Here is a 17,399-nt window from a genome sequence, read left to right as displayed (position 1 = left end):
AAGATAATAAAGGTCTAAAATGAGCCCATAATTCCTTTAGATAAACTCAAATTGCAGGAATTGGCTGTTCCAAAGTCAATCTCGCTCAAATGCCAGAGCAAATCTAACCAATCACAAAATATGGGATGAAATGAAATTCTCATTCTGTTTGATTCCAGGCATTTATTTCTTGATTGGCAAGATAAAAAAAAAAACTGGGGGAGGCAGGGGGGAGCCATCTATCGCTTCTGCAGTTTAGGTTCATCCACTTTCTCAATAATGCAGCGAAATGGAAGAATAGTTGTAGTTGTGAACTGTACATCTTAGCGGGTCCTCTGATGGCAAGGCAGGATCGCTCCCCCCTTCACCTCAAGAGAGCTCTAAGAGGTCCAGGGCCCCCGCAGACCTGACTAAATGGCCGGTCACAGTGAAACGGTTCTGACTGGGACGATAAAGGCACACGGCAGGAGGTAGCAGCATCTGGAGAAGCCTTGAGATGTGAACAGACAGCAGAGCAAATCGTTTCAACCTCCACAAGATGTAGAATACAACTATAGCGATACATATGTATATTCACCTGTCAAAGGAATAGTGAAGCATTATGGGAAATATGCTAATTAGCTTCCCTGTTGTGCGTTTGATAAGATCAATACCCCCTGATTCTGGTATAAATATGAATAGGATGGATATTATGCATTTGATCAACATGGAATCAAGAGCAGATTATTAGTTTCTTTTTTAAATTCATGTTTTAGTTAGTATTTTACCATAGAAATCTAAAAAATCATACTATATCAACTTGACAGAGAGGTGGTGTTGAAGGCTAAGTGGAGCGACACAAACGTCCAGCTTTTACTCAAGATAAAACTAATTTACTCTTTATTATTTTAAGTGGTTCTTTGTAAGCTAAAACAAATGTAAATGGATATCTTTTTTTATTGAGTTAGCTTTCAAAAATATGCATGAGTTAAATCAAGTCTAAAAAGGATTCTTGCTGATCAGAGTAGCAGTAACTTTGTCATGTAAAGTCGATGCAGCTTGATGTGGTTTTTAAGTTACCTCAAAATTAAAAATAAATTTTGGGGTAAATTTTAAAAGCAGATTCAATAACACTATTTAAAAAAAACATTAAGTTATGTTTCCTGTTTTCTTCCTGGTACTCATGAACAAGGTTACTCTGGCGTTATCTTTATTCTAGACTATTGTTGGCTCCAACTTTAGTATAGTTAATAGTGCTAGTCATGCTAAACTGGTTTCTCTCATTTCAAATGTGTTCAGCACAGACAATTGCATTTTTAGTCTTAAACGTATTTAGCACAAGCATTTAGATAGCATACTTGCATTTTTGTGCATGTTCGCACTGTAGCTCACAAATTGCTATTCTTTGTCAAGAAAGCACATAATAGTATTTCTCAAAATGTCAAACTATTCCTTTTAATGTGTACAGCATTTCAGCTAAAATAAAATATATGACAGCATTTTAAACTCAAATCTTGTGACGCAGAATGATGTCGGCAGACATTTTTCCACTGACAGCTGAGATGTGGGCTGAAGGTTCTGGGGTTTCCCGGGTCGTCGTTAACATTTAGCGATGGAAACTGAAACTGACATTTAGGGAGGATTAAATAATAACATTGTGAGCCCTTTCCAGGCGACTCCCCATGAGTCTATTTCAGTCCTTGTTGTTTCCTCCAGTGTCCAGACTGTCCAGGCTTAATGTCAAATATGGGGTGTTGGGGGTAAAGTTCACTCAGAGTTCTTGTAGTTGGTGAACAGGTTATAGAGAACTCTGAGGGTGGACTTGAGGTTCAGGTTGACGACATCTAGGAAACAAAACAGAGAGACAGCTCATTAGACGGGAACAGGATCTAGTTAACCGGATTACGTCAGGACAGCATAAATTATCCTTCGCTACCATATAATCATTTAACACAGTATCGATTCTATAATTGCTGTTCGACTGTTTTCTTTCACAAGGTTGTTTATAATTTTGGAAACACAGCTTAAAATAGCTTCCAAGAATTTGCAAATGATTACCATATGAAGTGTTAATTCTTACCAGGAGATTTTCATAAGGCTGGCTGTGTTCTCATTGGTGTGCTACATAAGTCCTTATTTGCTGTTTTATTATTTCACACCGCAGCTATGTCTTTGTTAAATGATTCAAGCCAGACTTTGCTAGAACGCTGCTGTTGCATCACCATTTAAAAGCTCCATTCCTGTTAGCTTTAGTGACACTGTTGATATAATTAGCAGCTTTGGGAGCGCTACTTTCACGCTCAGACCTGAGCAAATCATCTGCAATCATCACAACACTTCTGCTGCGGTTGAATGGCATTTAAGGAGCTATAATGATAGCTATAATCTAGAATTACTACAAAAATGATGAGAGGTGATTGCAAGGCTGTTTCGTTTTCTCGTTCTTGGAGAGAAAACTGATCGAAGCAGAGAAAAACATTTGTCTCAATACAGGATGGAGAGAAATTATATTTTTCTGCGTTTCAAAACCATCGTATCCATGTATGATACATTAATTATAGAGTATAAGTAAGGAACCAAACACTAATGATTAATGAATATTAAAAAGGAATAAATATGGGACTGAAATATATAACATAGAATCAGTCATAAGGGAACAGAAAATAAATTCAGTGTTTTTCAGTGGAGCAATGTCTCATGGTGTGTCATCTAAATCATAAAGTCAACGTCAGTCCTGCCTTATCCTATAACCAAAATATAATAATGGCATTTAAAACTGGTGGATCCAGATTTGTATTTGCCCCCATACCGTGATGCACACACAGATTCTAACTGCATTATTCCCTGTAACAACCCGTGGAGTATTTTGATGCTACATTCTTCGAATTTAAGAACTCCAACTTATGAAGAATCGACTGTATTTGAAAGCTGTTTCCAAATGTTCTGCGATGATATCTGTGTCGCTGCAGGGAGTACGAAGAGCGAAATGAGTCGATAAAAAGCAAGTGGGCGTGAACGACGGGTTAAACTAGCTAACAGTCATTGTAATAGCAACGATTATGTGCAGCCATGACAGGGTTCTGTAATTATGAGGTCTCTTCAGTAAAAACAGGCTGGGTGGATCCCAGTGGACCTCAGCAGCTGAACTCAGCACCAGGAGCAGAGATCAGGGCTGGGGTGACGTCTCCCTCTAGTGGACATCCGTGGTATTACTGCCACCAACAATCAGACTGTCTTTACTCTGATAAAATAATATATTCTTAATAATGTCAATGAAATACCTTCCGGTCTGGCTTTGGGTTTCTTCAGGCCTCCATCCTGCATCAGCTCAAAGGCAAAAGCCACATTGTGAACCTAGAGAGACCGCAAACAGAAAGTAAGCGACTTGAATCTTCATAAATGATCCTTTTGCTACTGAACTTCCTGGAGGGGCGGGGCCAGGGGCAGGCTAGTCTACAGATGAGTGGATTTGTGGGATATTGGAAGTTGTTGCGTTTCAGGGTTTACTCACCTTCTGCTCGAAACTTTCAGGCGTGAGGAAGAAGTTGTACAGAGGCACAAAGTAGTCCTCAAGCAGCCCCATCAGTAAGACCAGGTACACACCATCAGCAAACTATAAACACACACACACACACTGCATAATCTGTAGCACATGCGGTATAAATGATCAGTGTTTGAACTCCGACCTGCGTCTCCAGCTCAGACACCTCCAGGTTCAGCTTGTTCAGGTGTTTGTTCACAAAGGTAATGAGAGACTGGAAACAGGGTCAGCAATTATTAAGTCAAACAGAACAACTTTATATTTGTCGTGTGAAGAAAAGGCCTTCAGTACCGTTTTCACCACGTTGAGTTTGTCGGGGGCGTGATCCAACAGAGTGTCAAACGCGTCCCGCTCTGATGTCAGAAAACAGAAAGCAAATATTTCACAAAATGCTGAACTGTTACTTTAACAACAGATTAAAAGCATTATTTGAAGCTGAGACTCACCAAACCTCCCCATCATCATTCTGAAAAATAAATAAATACATGAATGTAAGACTTCATCAACATCATATTTGCAAAACGAAATTAAAACAATGATGTATAATAATAACATGATAACGTTCGTACTCCGTGGTGCTCGTCAGCTCCTTGGTCACCAGAGCCGTCTGCAGGATTCCCTCCCGCTTCTGCTCCAATGAAACAAGGACTTTCATAAAAACAGGGCAGCTTCATTCAGCCATGGTGCTACGCTGCCATTGCCATGACGATGGGGTTAAACAGATCGTTGCCGATAGCGCTGCTGCTCACCTTGATGACCAGCACCTGCACGGAAACGTGCTCCGGCAGCCTGATGGCGGCCTGGAAGTGCATGGCGAGAGCCACCAGCAGGTAAACGATGGCCACCAGGTTCTTGGAGTGGATGGCTGGAAGAGGAAATCACAGAAGAAGGAGATGACGTGAGAAAAGCTGCAATTGAAGCAGGAATTAATCTGATGCTTGTGAAACTTCTCAAGATTCATGAGATTAAATTGTCACTAAATTTAGAAATTATTCTAAGGAAGAAAATTCTATGAAAACAATCTGTAAGAACAACTGGGAAAGGGCTGCATCATGGGAAATGTAGTCTATTTTTGAAACCTGACTGAAGCTGACATCTCCACCCTGCTGCTTCAGTTCTCTCTGTTTGCGTCTGTGTTTAAAGACTCACAGTCCACACTCCACTCGATGCTCCAGCCGTGAGGCCTCAGCATCTCATTGACGGCCTCCAGAACCGTCTGCAGCTTCTGCTTCTGGCCGATCTCTGACTGGGTCACCTCGGCCACGTTCAGCTTCCTGCCCGACAACTTTTCTGTCGACCAGAACAAACAAATCAAGCTCGCTGAATCACTGTGAATCAGTGGAGTGTGTAAAAACCTCTCACCAAATAACTTCTGGAGCACCTGCCCGTCATAGCAATCCTCCTCCAGGTCCTTGATGATGATCCGGTCCTCCTCCAGCTCGCTGTTGATCCAGTCGATCAGCACCTGGACACACGTCACATGATACACCTTCTCTGATTGGGCAGAAAGGATGTGAACTTTGACCCCAGGTTACCTTCAGCAGGTCTTTGAACTTTGGGTTTTCTCGTGACGTTGGGTCCAGCATGATCCTCTCAGCATTTTCCTCTGAAGAGGGGAGACATATGGTGGGTCAGTGGTCATATGACCCTCAGATGCACTCTCACACGCCCACCTACATATAGACACACACCCCAAATATGCTCTGATCTCCCACTGTCGACCTGCAGTGACCTCATGACCTCTGAGAGCTGCAAGAGCTTCAAAATCAATTAACTGTTGTATGAATATTTCTCAGTATTTATATTTTTACCTATTCATTAGATATCTCTATTTTTATAACAGTATCTCCTCAATGTGCTGCTCATTTCTGAGGCTTTACTGTCCAACAGTTCCAGGTCCCGCCTCTAGGGGGCGTGAGATTATCAACAGGGTTTCTGGTTGCTGTTGGATGACGTCAGTCAACTCTGCTTTGATTGGTCCATCGGAGCAGAAACCAAACTTTCACAGTAAATAATAACTTTCTATTTTCTACTGTATTTCCTGAATATTATTCACAGTTATATATTAAATCCACATACTTTAGCTCACAGCTCTAACGATTATGACTTGTTTGTGTGTTAGATGTGTGTTTGTGTTCTTATTGTGTGTATTTGTGTACCCAGCAGCGTGTCCTCTGGATGCACATCGGCCCCTGCAGGGAGCATGGGAGCGTTGATGGCATTCTTCCCCTCCTCGTGGAGATCACTCACTGACGGAGAGAAAGGTGTCATCAGGTGAACAAAAAGCTTTCAGAGAAAACAGAAAAGAGTTTTCTTGTCTAGTCTTTGCTTCCAAAAGTGAATGACTGTTAAATGAACTTAGATCTGATTGATGGTAAACATGAAACAAAACAACCTCCTGGTTCCAAGTAATAAAATAAATGTAATAAACATCAGGCAGGAAGTTTTAACCTTGTTATTTCCTTTCATGTCAGACTCCATTCAGCTCCAGGTAAAATCAAGTGATGTGAGCATTTTGTTTTTTTTACAGTGTAAACACACAACAAACCCAGAATATGATTGGATGCAGAATTCATTTTACAGTAAAGCACTAAAGATGATTAAAAGTGATGGAACACACAGAGTCCAGCTCTGGATGAAATCCATCTCTACTGACTGCAGACTCACTTCTTCCTCTAATGCCTGAGAGCTGCAACAATCAATCGCCTTTAATATGTCAATGCTGCTATTTCTGTAAGCTTGAAGCAGAGCAGAGACCGATAAAGGACTCCACTTTAAAGGAAAGGATAACTCAGATCAACAGTTATTGTCTCTCAATATGGGAGAGAAATCCTAGACATTCTGGATTCGATCAATGATATTATTAATCATTCAGTTAGGGATCATATTTTTAACTCGGAGGCTGCAGCAAAGACTTCAGTTAAAAAAAACGTTGTAAATGCCCTTTAATAAATGGTTTTATCTTCCTCAGGTGTTCTCTAACCCTAACCTGTAACGCTCCAGGAATGTTTAAGGACTAAGAATCTTCCTATCTGCTTGGAGGCAAGTTGATGACGACTGAACTTTAATGTTTGGGTGAACTGGTCCTTTAAGAACGTTCACATTTAAAGCACCTGAAATACATTTTTAACCGAGAACATAAAGGCTTGAAACAGCTGCTACAGAGACCACAGGAGGTTTCTTATCTCCCACGAGCCCTGAATGTCCCACCAGACTAGCAGCTTTCTTTCTAATTGCAGAGGTTGTGATGCTCTTCATCATAATTACGCTGCTTCCTGCGTCTTCATCCACTGGACCACTTTTAATTCTGTTTGCTCTGAGCCAGCAGAGCAAACAGAATACACAAACAAAAGACAGAACCTAGAAGCGTTAAGATTTACTCACATCTCGGCGACTTCTGACAACAACCAACACAACACATAGCTGACATCAACACCCCGGTGTGAGGCAGTCCCCAGCCTTTCCTGTTCCTCAGATGTTCACCCCATAATACCTTGCTTCTTCCTCTTGGTCCCACACAGCAGCCCCGCCATGTCCCCTCTGTCCACCTCTGGATTCCCACTAATGGCTGCAGATCTGAGCGTGAGCTGAGCGGTGGCAGGACCGTCATCACGTGTTTATTCCTGTCACAGCCCCCCCTCCCACCCCACCACAGACCACTGAGATCCAGTTACGGGAGACGCTGAGAGGAGGGGGGAACAGGAAGAAGACCAGACCAGAAACACCTCACTGACCAATCACAAGCAGGCTCATGTAAAGTCCAGGTTTGTGTTCTGATCAAATCAGCTGCCGTCCAATCACAGAGCAGAACAGACCCGCTCTGGTGGAATATGTTCTGCTGCTGTGGATAATCAATCAGTCAGACCCCCCCCCACCTCCCCACCCCAGGGAGGAGGGCGGGATGTCTGCTCTCTTTTGATTCTGACACAAAAATGTTCCGAGTGTAAACAACAGCAGAAAGCAGATTGAAATCGCTGCTCCCCAAGGGGGAGGGAGGGGGTCACTATGGCACCGGGGTGGGGGGGGAGATATAAATAATGGAAGAGTATGGAGGCGACAGGCTGCACTTTAAATAGCTGTGGTTATTTACACCAACACCGGGGGGGGGGGGGACAACAGTCACCTCACACTGTTATTATTATACATGATAGAAAACTGTGAGAAAAAACATGTTAGAATATTGTTTAACTGTAAAAACTAAAGAAAAAAGTGATTACATTTTCTCTATATTCTATAATTCTATCTATAATTTCTAACTGGACAAAACATTTTACATTATCAGGGATGAAAGATGATGGAAACATAATATTCTATCCTTCATGTGACTTATTTTTGTTTATGGGGTCTTATATTAATTTAACCCCCCCCCCCATTTCACTGATGTAAAATGAAGAAAAAACACAAAATAATGAAATAAAAGCAGCAACAAAGACTTACTTTCATCAGTCCGTCCTTAAACCTGAATACTACTTATATTCTACGAACTCAGACTTCTCACCCTCAGATGATAACGGCGAGGATGTGGTGACTCCGCCTCCGCCTGATGTCAGACAAACACACACTTCCTGTCGGTTTATCAGGACAAAAAACTTCTGAACACGCAGAAACAGGAATCACATGTAGGAAAATGTTCCTCCGTGTTGTTCTGAGCAGACGGCCACCATTTGTGGACCAACGGTTCATGAGTGATGACTCATCAGCTGTGAGGAACTTCTGCAGAAGGTGACTCAACTCAAGGACCTCACCCAAACACAGCAGGAGCAGGACCCATTTTTGAGGTAAAATCTTTGCTTTAGAGCAGAAACTTGACTCTAACGTTGGTGTAAGTTCTTCTCTATCAAGTCATGATGACCACCTAAGGCTGATTCTCCATCAAGGACATCCCCTCAAGGATGACACTTCCTTTGAGGCTAGCAGACATCCTGAAGACGGACATGTCCCCTCACTTTCCAGCATCATCAATTAAAAAACTGAGTGGACATTAGTGGGTGAACTGGTCCTTGAAAAAGACAACCTGGTGCAGAGGCTACAGGACCAGAGCTGAGAGGGAGGGAGACCCCTGAACAAGTAACATGTGTGTGTGTCTGTCACTCACACACACACACACACACACACACACACACACACACACACACACACACACACACACACACACACACACACACACACACACACACACAGAGGTGTTAAACCTTGCAGCTGTCTGTTTTACTGACCAGCCTGTGGGAGAACAGAAATAGTTTTTGAAACCAAATGAAAAACCAAAAGACTACAGTGTTATCTATCTATCTATTATCTATCTATATATCGATCTGAAATGTGTCAGTCACGTGACGTCAGCCATCACTGACGTCCCAGAGAATTTTCCAGCAGCATCTTCTGACTGCAGAACATCAAACATAACAATGATAAAATGTGGTGTGTTAATGAAATCCCACCACACCAAACGGTTACCTTCCTTCGCCTTCTTCTTCCGCCCCAGGGTTCCTCCTAATTTCCCCAGGAATGACTCGTCCTTTCTCATCTTTGCGCTCTGTGTGCTCGCAGACATCTTTCGGTCCCCGTGATGCGTTTACGTGCCTCTCTGATGTCCGTTAATGTCATCGCTCTCGGTGATGTGTTCAGGCACCGACCCACGCACGGATAAGTCCGAGACGCACGCAGGGAGCCCTGCTGGAGCATCAGACCGATGACTCACACGTGCTTCGTGTTTACTGGTGGAGCTACAGCGCCCCCAGCGGCGGGAAGAGGAACATACAAAAATACACAACTGACCCAAATACATGATTATTATTAACTGTTAAATAAGAATTAATAAGAATGTGAAAAAATCCTCGGATTAATAGAAAAATACTTGAGTAAATATACTGCATTTAAGTGAGCATGAATATTTCAATTAAACAAGATTACAAATTGGACAAATTTACTAAAATAAAAAAATTCTCCAAAAATTATATATCTAATTTCAAACTTACTGTATTAGTATTGAACAGTGGTTTATGTGGAGGTGTTTCTGTTCTTGCATTAGTTTCATGTAGATTTTTGTAAAAAGAGAATTCACCATGTACAGTATTCTCTGACAAATGTCTGTTAGAAATTAGTTTTATATGGTATAATTAAATGAAAACCCTTGGATTGAAAGTCATAATAACACACAAAAATACCTCATACCTCTTCAATATTTGCTTAATACAAATGTATCTCAAGCTTACACACAATTTTATTTATTCATTTTCAGAAAAAAAAATCTAAATTTACAAATACAATTTGGTGACATTTACCATACATTGCGGACCCTTTATTCATGAATGACCAAAAAAAAGAAGGCTTTTTTAAGGTTGTAAAATAAATACAGGAATTAGCATGATATGTATTTATACGTCGAGTGAAATGATGTAAACTTAATATTTTTCCGTGATTTTTTTTGAAAACCGACGTGTAATTAAGAATGACATAAGCTGAGGACATTCACGTCACGACGTCCGATTGGGAACTTATTGAAGTGTTGTTAAAACTTCTGCAGTCGACTTGAAGCTTGAAGTGACGTTCAGACGACCGGCAGCAGGTCGGCTCAGTGCTGCTCGCCTCCTCTAGTCTCTGTTGCTGCTTTCAGAACGACAAACATCTCAAGCATCCAGTGGAGGTGTGCTGATGTGTGAGGTTATTATGGGATGCTGCCACTCTGAACTCACCTGTGGTCTGCAGCAGCTTCCAGTCCACCTGCAGTCTGTTCCTCAGCCTCTCCAGCGCCTCCACGTCCTCTGCTAGAGGTGCATCGAGGGGCCCCAAAGGAGGCGCAGCATCCCCGAGGAGGGGGGATACGGTGGGGGCCACGCAGTCCTTCTCACGGTCCTAAAGCGATGGCAGGCCAGTACATGAAGGTATCACAGGATACGTGTTTCGGTTTTCAAGAACCTTCTTACCTGCATCAGAACCAGCGTGCGGCCCTGAGCCACACCCTGCAGCAGGCCCGTTAGCTGAAGCCACGCCCCCTCGCAGACTCTGCTCCCCTCCATCCGCATCAGCAGAACCAGATCTGGGTCATATTGGTACCCTAAAGGCAGGAGGAGGCCCAGCACAGCCTGCATGAACCCGGACACATCGCTGCAGCCCTGGATGGTATGTGTGTATGGGGGGGCAAACTGGATTAACTGACATCCAAAGTTCTGATCCCGGGACTCTGAGTCCTGTTCACATGACCTGATGATCTACCTTCTTCAGACACACGGGGACGAATGCTCTTCCTTGCTGCTCGCCTGCCTCCTCCCAGCTCACCTGCACCAGGAGGGTTTTCCTGAGGACAGAGTTGTACACGCTCAGCAGACATGTTTAACTGATGATGATGATCATGATGATGATGATGATGATAATAATCACCCGTCCTCTGTGATGGGACCAGGGAGACGCGAGCCTCCGACACACACGACCAAAACCCTGACGAGAAAATAATGAAGTCACTGTTGTTGAACGGGTGAGGTCTGCATGAGAGAAAACGTCTCAAAGCGCTCAGATGTTATTGATTATTTATCTGTTATTGTGTTGTTGAAGGCATTGATCAGAAACGTACACAACAAGAACGAACAACAATCTCAGAGTTCTATACAAATATTTACAGTACCTGGGCTTGCACTAAGAGCTAGTATGACTAAGCCACTGTGGCTCAGTGTAAGAGAATTGAGCAAGCCACAAAAAGGCACACTCTGTGTCCAAGACAGTGGCGCACGGGCGGATGACCAACGCTCGTCGCGGGGGGGCGTGGGGGGGTCCGGGGGCCTCCCCCAGGAAATTTTTTGGAAAATGGGGTTGTTTTCCTGCATTCTGAGGGCAAAATCTTCTGTTCAGTTTACCTACAAAAATACACTAAAGTCAACAGTTCAAGCTGAACTATCTTTATTTCTGTCCTACCTTATGAATGTGATATTCAACATTTGAAAACTTCCATTCACTATGTGAAGATACAGTCATACAAAATATTACTCAATGTTTACTCATAAGTTTTACTTAGACTAGAAGACATTTCAACTTTGACCACCACCAACACCATTGGTATGCCATAGCACAGTTTATTTTATTTTATTTTTTTAATTCAATAACATGATTTTTCATTTCAATTTAAAAAGGCATGAAAAATATCAGCGAGGTGAATACACACATTTACATACATCGCTGGTTATTCCTGCCGGTCATAGGTAACAAAAGTCTAAGACTACAAACAAGTATTGATAATATCTTTCATTTACCTTCTGATCGGTCTGTCACCCCCCCCCCTCATCATTCACCATTTGTTTATTAATGAGGACTTTAACACAAACTCTACTATAAAACACTGGATTCTTTTAAACGATCGTCCTCGCCTTGTCTTACACCAATTCGCGGGATCAGCTTGTAAAAAAACAATATTTTTGTTTTTCATTGGACGAAAGGAGGTCATGACCCGAATGCGTATTTAATGATCGGGAGCGTTCGGGTCACTTCGGCTGGCGAGGTGGCGACTGGCTGGCGCAAGCCCAGAGTACCTATGACTATGTGCTTAGCTTAGCTTTTAGCTTCGAGTAGAAACATCCATATTGATTCTATCTGAACTTAACAGACGCTGCACGTCTTAAACTCATGAATTAACATGTATTTATAAGAAAGGTGAGATTTGATGCAGTAAATATTTTACTAATAATGTTTTTCTTGTCTGTATATCCTAAACATGACCGTCTTCCATCTCACCTTTTATTCAGTACAGCCGCAGTGTGCTGGGTGACACACATCATCGCCATGGCGACATCAGGAACCAGCGCCAACCCGTTGCGGATCTGAAAGGCATGTATTCAGTGTCACAACTTCACCCCCAGCGGCTGAAGCAGGCACGTCAACACAGCACAAACCTGGTTCTTCTGCATCTTCTCCACAAGGACCACCAGACTGGACAGGGTTGCCATGGCAACGCCATCGACTCCGTCTGGGAGGAACTTCTCCCTTGATGAGGGGAAAGAGGTGTTTTTTTTTTTAGGAATGTAGGAAAATAAAGAGCAAACTCAATTGATAGTAGCGACATCACACACACCTGAGGTTGCAGACGACGGCCGGGTCAGAGTCGTCCAAAGGGGTGAAAGCTTTGCATCCATCTGGACAGGCGACGCCATCAGGGAGGACCACAGCGGTGCAGACAGGAGGCGCGACGCGTATCTGAGGCTCTGGCCACATCACTTCCTCATTAGTTTGCTTCGACTCCTTTTCTTCATCTTTAACCCGTTTTGTGCTGATCTCAAAGGAGGGCAGCTCAGCTGGGAGGGGACAAGGAGAACACATGTGATAATACAAGGTTCCTCTTCAAACACAAACAGAACATCTGATGAAGACGCCCCCCCCCCCCCTTGGAGGCATTCAGGAACCGTCACCTGCGTGTTTCAGGCATGACCAATACGGCCGATGCGCCGATCGGACGCAGTGGAGCGACTCCAGGGCGCTGGAAGAAACAAAGAAATGAGATGCACTGAGATGATGGGAATGGTTGAGGAAGAAGAGGAGGAACAGGAAGCAGACCTGTGACAGGGGGCATCGAGGTTCACAGGAGGAGGGGCCGGATCTCCCAGTAACGTCTGAACGGTCTGACACACCGACTGCTGGAGGGACGTCAGGTTGTATCCTCCCTGAAAAAACATCCACACCATGAACCTGTTTACCAGCTGAAGGTGAGGAGAACCTTCTAGAAGAACCCGTCGCGGGTCTGACCTCCAGCACGGCACACAGCCGCCCCCCAGCAAGGTTCATCAGGAGGTGGGTGAGGTGGGCGAAGATGTCTGGGGTGGCGCTCATATGCCCCTGAAAGCACAACGCAGTGTCAGACAACACCTCCAACAGGACCGGTTTGTGTCAAACCGGTTCTACTGCAGCGCTGCACGGCAACACAGACACTTGTGGAGGTCATGTGATCGTGTGTCTCCTGTTTGCATCATATCTAGAAAAGTACACCCTGAGTTTTCATTACATTTTGTGTGGAAATGGATCCCGAGCAGAGGAGCAAAAATCATCAAGTAAATCATCACAATCCAGATTCTGATCAAAATCCAGAAAAAGCAGTTATGTCTGAAGCATTTCTGAGCCGCTGCTCTCGGTACCTCTGGGTCACCGATGCCTGAGTCAAAGCCGGCACACACCAGGACCAGGTCTGGACAGAACTGTGTTAAAGAATACACACATTAATAATCCGCATCATCGACTGTTAGCCAAACGTGAGATGTGGAAAACGCCTGACCTCATAGGCGATGGGCAGGAGGACGTGACAGAAGACGGAGAGATAATCGCTGTTTTTCATCCCCACCTGAAACATCAGACTCGTCAATAATCCAGATTATCCATCAAACAGTTTTCCTCGTTTCTGTCTCCCTACTTTGTTCCAGGGTACGTTTATATTGAATCCCGTTCCTTTCTCTTTCCCCATGATGTCAAAGTCGGACTCTCTGAGGTTGGGCCAGTACCTCTGATGCTCGTAGCGATGCCACGAGAAGTAGAGCACGCTGGGAAAACAAACGTGTCATAAGTGAGATTTAAAATAACGGTTCAAAGCAGGGAATCCATCCAGGCGGAGGGAGACTCACCTGGGATCGTCTTCAAAACAGTACTGAACGCCCTGGCCGTGGTGGATGTCCCAGTCCACGATCAGCACCCTGGAGAGAGGAAGAGCTGTGATGTCCCCATCGCCTCTGAGGCCACGTCCACACGGATATTACCAAAAACAAATGTATTTTTCCACAGTTAGGCCTATTGTCCAAACGCGTGTTTGTGACACAAAAACGATGGTTTTTGAAACTCTGGTTACGCATCTGCGTGTCAACCACTGTAAGTGAAGTTTGTGAATGGATCTTCTGTGTGTGTGTGTGTGTGTGTGTGTGTGTGTGTGTGTGTGTGTGTGTGTGTGTGTGTGTGTGTGTGTGTGTGTGTGTGTGTGTGTGACCTGTGTTTACATTTACAAATGTCATGGATGTCTTTAAAAACTAGTTTGGCGATAACAACTCTCCAGGTGTTTTTTTGCTATTCTGTTTTTCCTGCTGTGTCACACTGAGCAGAGAAGAAGGTCGGCTCTTTACTGACATCCCTCCCCAAAGACGCCGACACCAGTTCTGGGTCAGACCGGGTCGTACTGCTAGCTGGTGGGTGGACTCTGAGATGGAAGTCTTCCTCCAGGAAGAATGGTGTGAGGATTTCCGCATGTCGCTGTCTTTGCCCCTGTCGTTATTGCAGTTGTTACGGAGTTATAATGCTTATAAACGTGTTGATCATGATGGGTTTTTTTTTTAAACAAGGTCCTATAGATTTCATTTTTTTTTCTAAGCCGGTCACGTCCACACCCGGCTACGTGTGGACGTGACCTGAATGAACAAAACAAAAAAAATCACCTTTTAACTCCGTAGTTCTTCTTCGCATAGCGAGCCGCTATGGCCACGTTATTAAAAACACAGAACCCGTTGGCGGCGCTGTGCATGCTGTGGTGTCCTGGAGGTCTATTAAGGACAGTTTGTTTAATGAATTTAAAGCCAGAATTTGATTTGTGCAATAACAGCATTATCACATCTAGGTCAGCATGCTCATATTCTAGATGAATATTTAACTGGGTGGACCTTTGGAGTCTCGGGTGGTACCTGAACGCCTCACCTGACCAGAGCCAGTCCGTTCCTCACCTTCCCCGTCAGGACGCCGTCCACCAGCTGGAGCGCAGCGCCTGCAGCCAGTTTGGCACAATGGTAGCTGTCCTGTGAGGGGGGAGGGCATTAAACCACATATGAGACACCAATGTGTTAGAGCAGGGGTGTCCGAGTCATTTTCACCGAGGGCCACATCAGCATAATGGCTGTCCTCAAAGGGCCAGATGTAACTTATAAATTTAACTAAATGTAATGTAAAATAAATGTAACTACTCATTAATGTTAAATAACTGAATTTATTACTTATTCAAGTTACAAACATTGCCATTTGTAACTTGAAGAAGTACTAACTGTACTATGTTAGCTTGTTGCTCTGCTTTAACATAAATCCTTTTGTCAGGTTATAAAACCAACAGAACTCCATCAATCAAGGACCAAACTATCCAAGTAAAGACAGAAAAATAACATCAAACACAAGTTAGGACATTAGCGTTCAAAATGTTTTTGTCATAGTTAAAATGGGCTTAATGACTGCATTGTGGGAAATGTGGTTTTTGCTCAAAGCACACATTTGATCTATTTATTTTTAGACACTCTGACCTTTTAATGCTCTCTGGCGGGCCACATGAAATGACATGGCGGGCCACAGTTGGCCCCCAGGCCTTGAGTTTGACACGTGTGTTAGAGGGTCATGACTCACTGGGTGGAAGTAGACGTCACCAAAAGGTTTGGAGAACTCCTGCAGCTCCTCCACACTCAGGTGGGGGGTGGTCTTCACCGCCTCCAGGTACTCCTGACTGGTGGGGGGAGTGGAAACAGTTGAGACAGGGTCTGGTTCTGGTAAACCGAAGCGGGTGGCGGTCGGACCAGAACCCACCTGTGAACCAGCAGGATGTCTTCGTCCTTTGCTTCTCGCACCGGGATAGAGACGCAGCGAGCGGCCAGTCCGCTCCGGACCAGAGCGCCGTGACTCACCGTGAGGCGTTCGGGGACCTCGATCTCACAGAAGGGACTGGAGACGACATGGGTTCGATTCAAGACCGCATAAAGTCATCGCCCTGCTCTGCTTCTGATTGGCTGGTCGCGATATTGTCCCGAACCCGCAACCAATAATCGATTCTTATAGAAAAGTCTGAACGACTGATGTAAACAATAAGAAAACGGACCCACGCAGACACGCACGCTAACCTGCGTGGAGTTAATAGCTTGTAAACTGTAATAAAGGGCGGCGTCTCGCGCCCGGTGGGTTAGTTAACGTTAAAACGCGTGTTTAAATAAGTTAATACCCACTCGTCCCACAGCAGTCTGTGTCTGGTCATCTCCTCATCGTAAATCAGTGCCGTTCCCGCTTTCATGTTTACTCTGTGGATCCGCGTGGGCTCGTTTCGTTTCAATGGGGACTCCACGCTCCTGTGACGCAGCGTTCCAACTGCGGTGAGCGCGCGAGCCGTGGGTCGAACAACAGATCTATGGCGACTCAGCGCCCCCTTGTGGACAAATAGAGTTACTACACCTATACGGTTAGAACCCCGTCAGGGGTCGCGACTCCCTGATCCAGATCCACTGGGACCCAGATTCCACGGAAGTCGAAAAACCGAAAGCTGCAAATGCTTTTTAATAGTGATGTGACGTTGGGGATCGAAGCTCCGAAGCGTGTGCCGAGTAGGGGAGGGGCGTTCCGGCGGAGCGCGTATCGAGGCTTGCTTCATCTAAGGGAGGAGCTGAAATGGATGACGTCCGAAGCATCGCCGGGCAATGAGGCTTGGGGCGTGACGTTCCGTATCGAGGCTCCCATCACGGGAACGCCTCCCTACGCGGCTCATACCACGTGACTGATTCGGCTCGTGAGGCGTGCATTAACACCGATATAAGGCGATCACACTCCATTCAGAATGTGGTTGTTTGGTGGAGAGTTGTGGTTAGCCAGTGTGGAAACAGTTTGGAATTTGGATAGAGTCAGACATATTTTGGAGAGAGGTATAGATAGTGTGGACAGAATCAGGAAATTGAACCTGTCACAGTGGAGAAATTGTTGTTTTTAAATAAAAACCAATGATATCTCCAATGCATCATTGGCCATACCTCAATATTGCAGAAGCACAATCATTGTCCCAAATCCAACCACCCTCCCCTCACTGTACATGTTCATTTTCTTTTTCATGTCCAAATAATCACTTTCCGTACTACCTGTGTGTGTGTATGTAAATATATATACAGTGTATATATATATATATATATATATATATATATATATATATATATATATA

The 17,399-nt window shown here is 44.2% G+C and overlaps 2 protein-coding genes and 1 long non-coding RNA gene across 12 annotated transcripts; 1 reads left to right on the top strand and 2 right to left on the bottom strand.

The window, feature by feature from the left end:
• Positions 1 to 142: 142 nt before the first annotated feature.
• parvb (parvin, beta) lies at positions 143 to 9,093 on the bottom strand. Of its 4 annotated transcripts, none has more exons than XM_068313681.1 (13): positions 8,954 to 9,093; positions 5,659 to 5,748; positions 5,035 to 5,105; positions 4,862 to 4,964; positions 4,649 to 4,789; positions 4,249 to 4,364; positions 4,069 to 4,127; positions 3,946 to 3,965; positions 3,791 to 3,852; positions 3,645 to 3,713; positions 3,470 to 3,571; positions 3,240 to 3,312; positions 143 to 1,802 (listed from the first exon to the last, which is right to left on the bottom strand). In XM_068313681.1, the coding sequence occupies exons 1-13, from the start codon at positions 9,048 to 9,050 to the stop codon at positions 1,726 to 1,728; spliced, it is 1,080 nt and encodes a 359-aa protein (XP_068169782.1). In that variant the 5' UTR covers positions 9,051 to 9,093; the 3' UTR covers positions 143 to 1,725. The 4 variants fall into 4 exon arrangements, with proteins under 4 accessions (XP_068169782.1, XP_068169785.1, XP_068169781.1 ...); XM_068313684.1 differs by lacking the exon at positions 8,954 to 9,093 and adding an exon at positions 7,937 to 7,996; XM_068313680.1 differs by lacking the exon at positions 8,954 to 9,093 and adding an exon at positions 6,884 to 7,231.
• An 875-nt stretch (positions 9,094 to 9,968) lies between these two features.
• Positions 9,969 to 16,555, bottom strand: hdac10 (histone deacetylase 10). Of its 4 annotated transcripts, XM_068313678.1 has the most exons (19): positions 16,423 to 16,555; positions 16,010 to 16,144; positions 15,833 to 15,929; positions 15,143 to 15,240; positions 14,887 to 14,991; positions 14,089 to 14,157; positions 13,881 to 14,007; positions 13,746 to 13,811; positions 13,609 to 13,668; positions 13,223 to 13,312; positions 13,034 to 13,140; positions 12,889 to 12,956; positions 12,555 to 12,774; positions 12,376 to 12,466; positions 12,218 to 12,303; positions 10,877 to 10,933; positions 10,712 to 10,793; positions 10,423 to 10,611; positions 10,108 to 10,351 (listed from the first exon to the last, which is right to left on the bottom strand). In XM_068313678.1, the coding sequence occupies exons 1-19, from the start codon at positions 16,485 to 16,487 to the stop codon at positions 10,109 to 10,111; spliced, it is 2,055 nt and encodes a 684-aa protein (XP_068169779.1). In that variant the 5' UTR covers positions 16,488 to 16,555; the 3' UTR covers position 10,108. The 4 variants fall into 4 exon arrangements, with proteins under 4 accessions (XP_068169778.1, XP_068169779.1, XP_068169777.1 ...); XM_068313677.1 differs by adding an exon at positions 9,969 to 10,102 and having other exon boundaries at positions 10,192 to 10,351; positions 12,889 to 13,312; XM_068313676.1 differs by having other exon boundaries at positions 12,889 to 13,312.
• LOC137594288 (uncharacterized) lies at positions 10,478 to 17,170 on the top strand. Of its 4 annotated transcripts, none has more exons than XR_011035225.1 (5): positions 10,478 to 10,618; positions 10,721 to 10,970; positions 12,229 to 12,484; positions 14,557 to 14,682; positions 15,066 to 17,170. It is a non-coding gene; the product is annotated as an uncharacterized lncRNA (long non-coding RNA). The 4 variants fall into 4 exon arrangements; XR_011035224.1 differs by lacking the exon at positions 15,066 to 17,170 and having other exon boundaries at positions 12,229 to 12,310; positions 12,403 to 12,484; positions 14,557 to 14,871; XR_011035223.1 differs by lacking the exon at positions 15,066 to 17,170 and having other exon boundaries at positions 14,557 to 14,871.
• Positions 17,171 to 17,399: the final 229 nt, after the last annotated feature.

The sequence above is a fragment of the Antennarius striatus genome, chromosome 4 (genome assembly GCF_040054535.1).
Source record: "Antennarius striatus isolate MH-2024 chromosome 4, ASM4005453v1, whole genome shotgun sequence".
Classification (NCBI taxonomy): domain Eukaryota; kingdom Metazoa; phylum Chordata; class Actinopteri; order Lophiiformes; family Antennariidae; genus Antennarius; species Antennarius striatus.
This window is presented reverse-complemented; position numbering and strand designations above follow the sequence as displayed.

Bases quoted from the DNA above. Each gene is read 5' to 3' on its own strand.
- parvb (XM_068313680.1), bottom strand. From the start codon at position 7,109: ATGACGGTCCTGCCACCGCTCAGCTCACGCTCAGATCTGCAGCCATTA. The intron at 3,572-3,644 runs GTCGGAGTTCAA...GTGTGTTTATAG, and splicing joins TGTCTGAGCTGGAGACGCAG to TTTGCTGATGGTGTGTACCT. The intron at 1,803-3,239 runs GTATTTCATTGA...TTTGTTTCCTAG, and splicing joins ACCCAAAGCCAGACCGGAAG to ATGTCGTCAACCTGAACCTC.
- hdac10 (XM_068313676.1), bottom strand. From the start codon at position 16,487: ATGAAAGCGGGAACGGCACTGATTTACGATGAGGAGATGACCAGACAC. The intron at 16,145-16,422 runs GTGGGTATTAAC...TGTCGTCTCCAG, and splicing joins CACAGACTGCTGTGGGACGA to TCCCTTCTGTGAGATCGAGG. The intron at 12,467-12,554 runs GTGTGTGTGATG...CCCCTCATCAAG, and splicing joins GCCGTCGTCTGCAACCTCAG to GGAGAAGTTCCTCCCAGACG.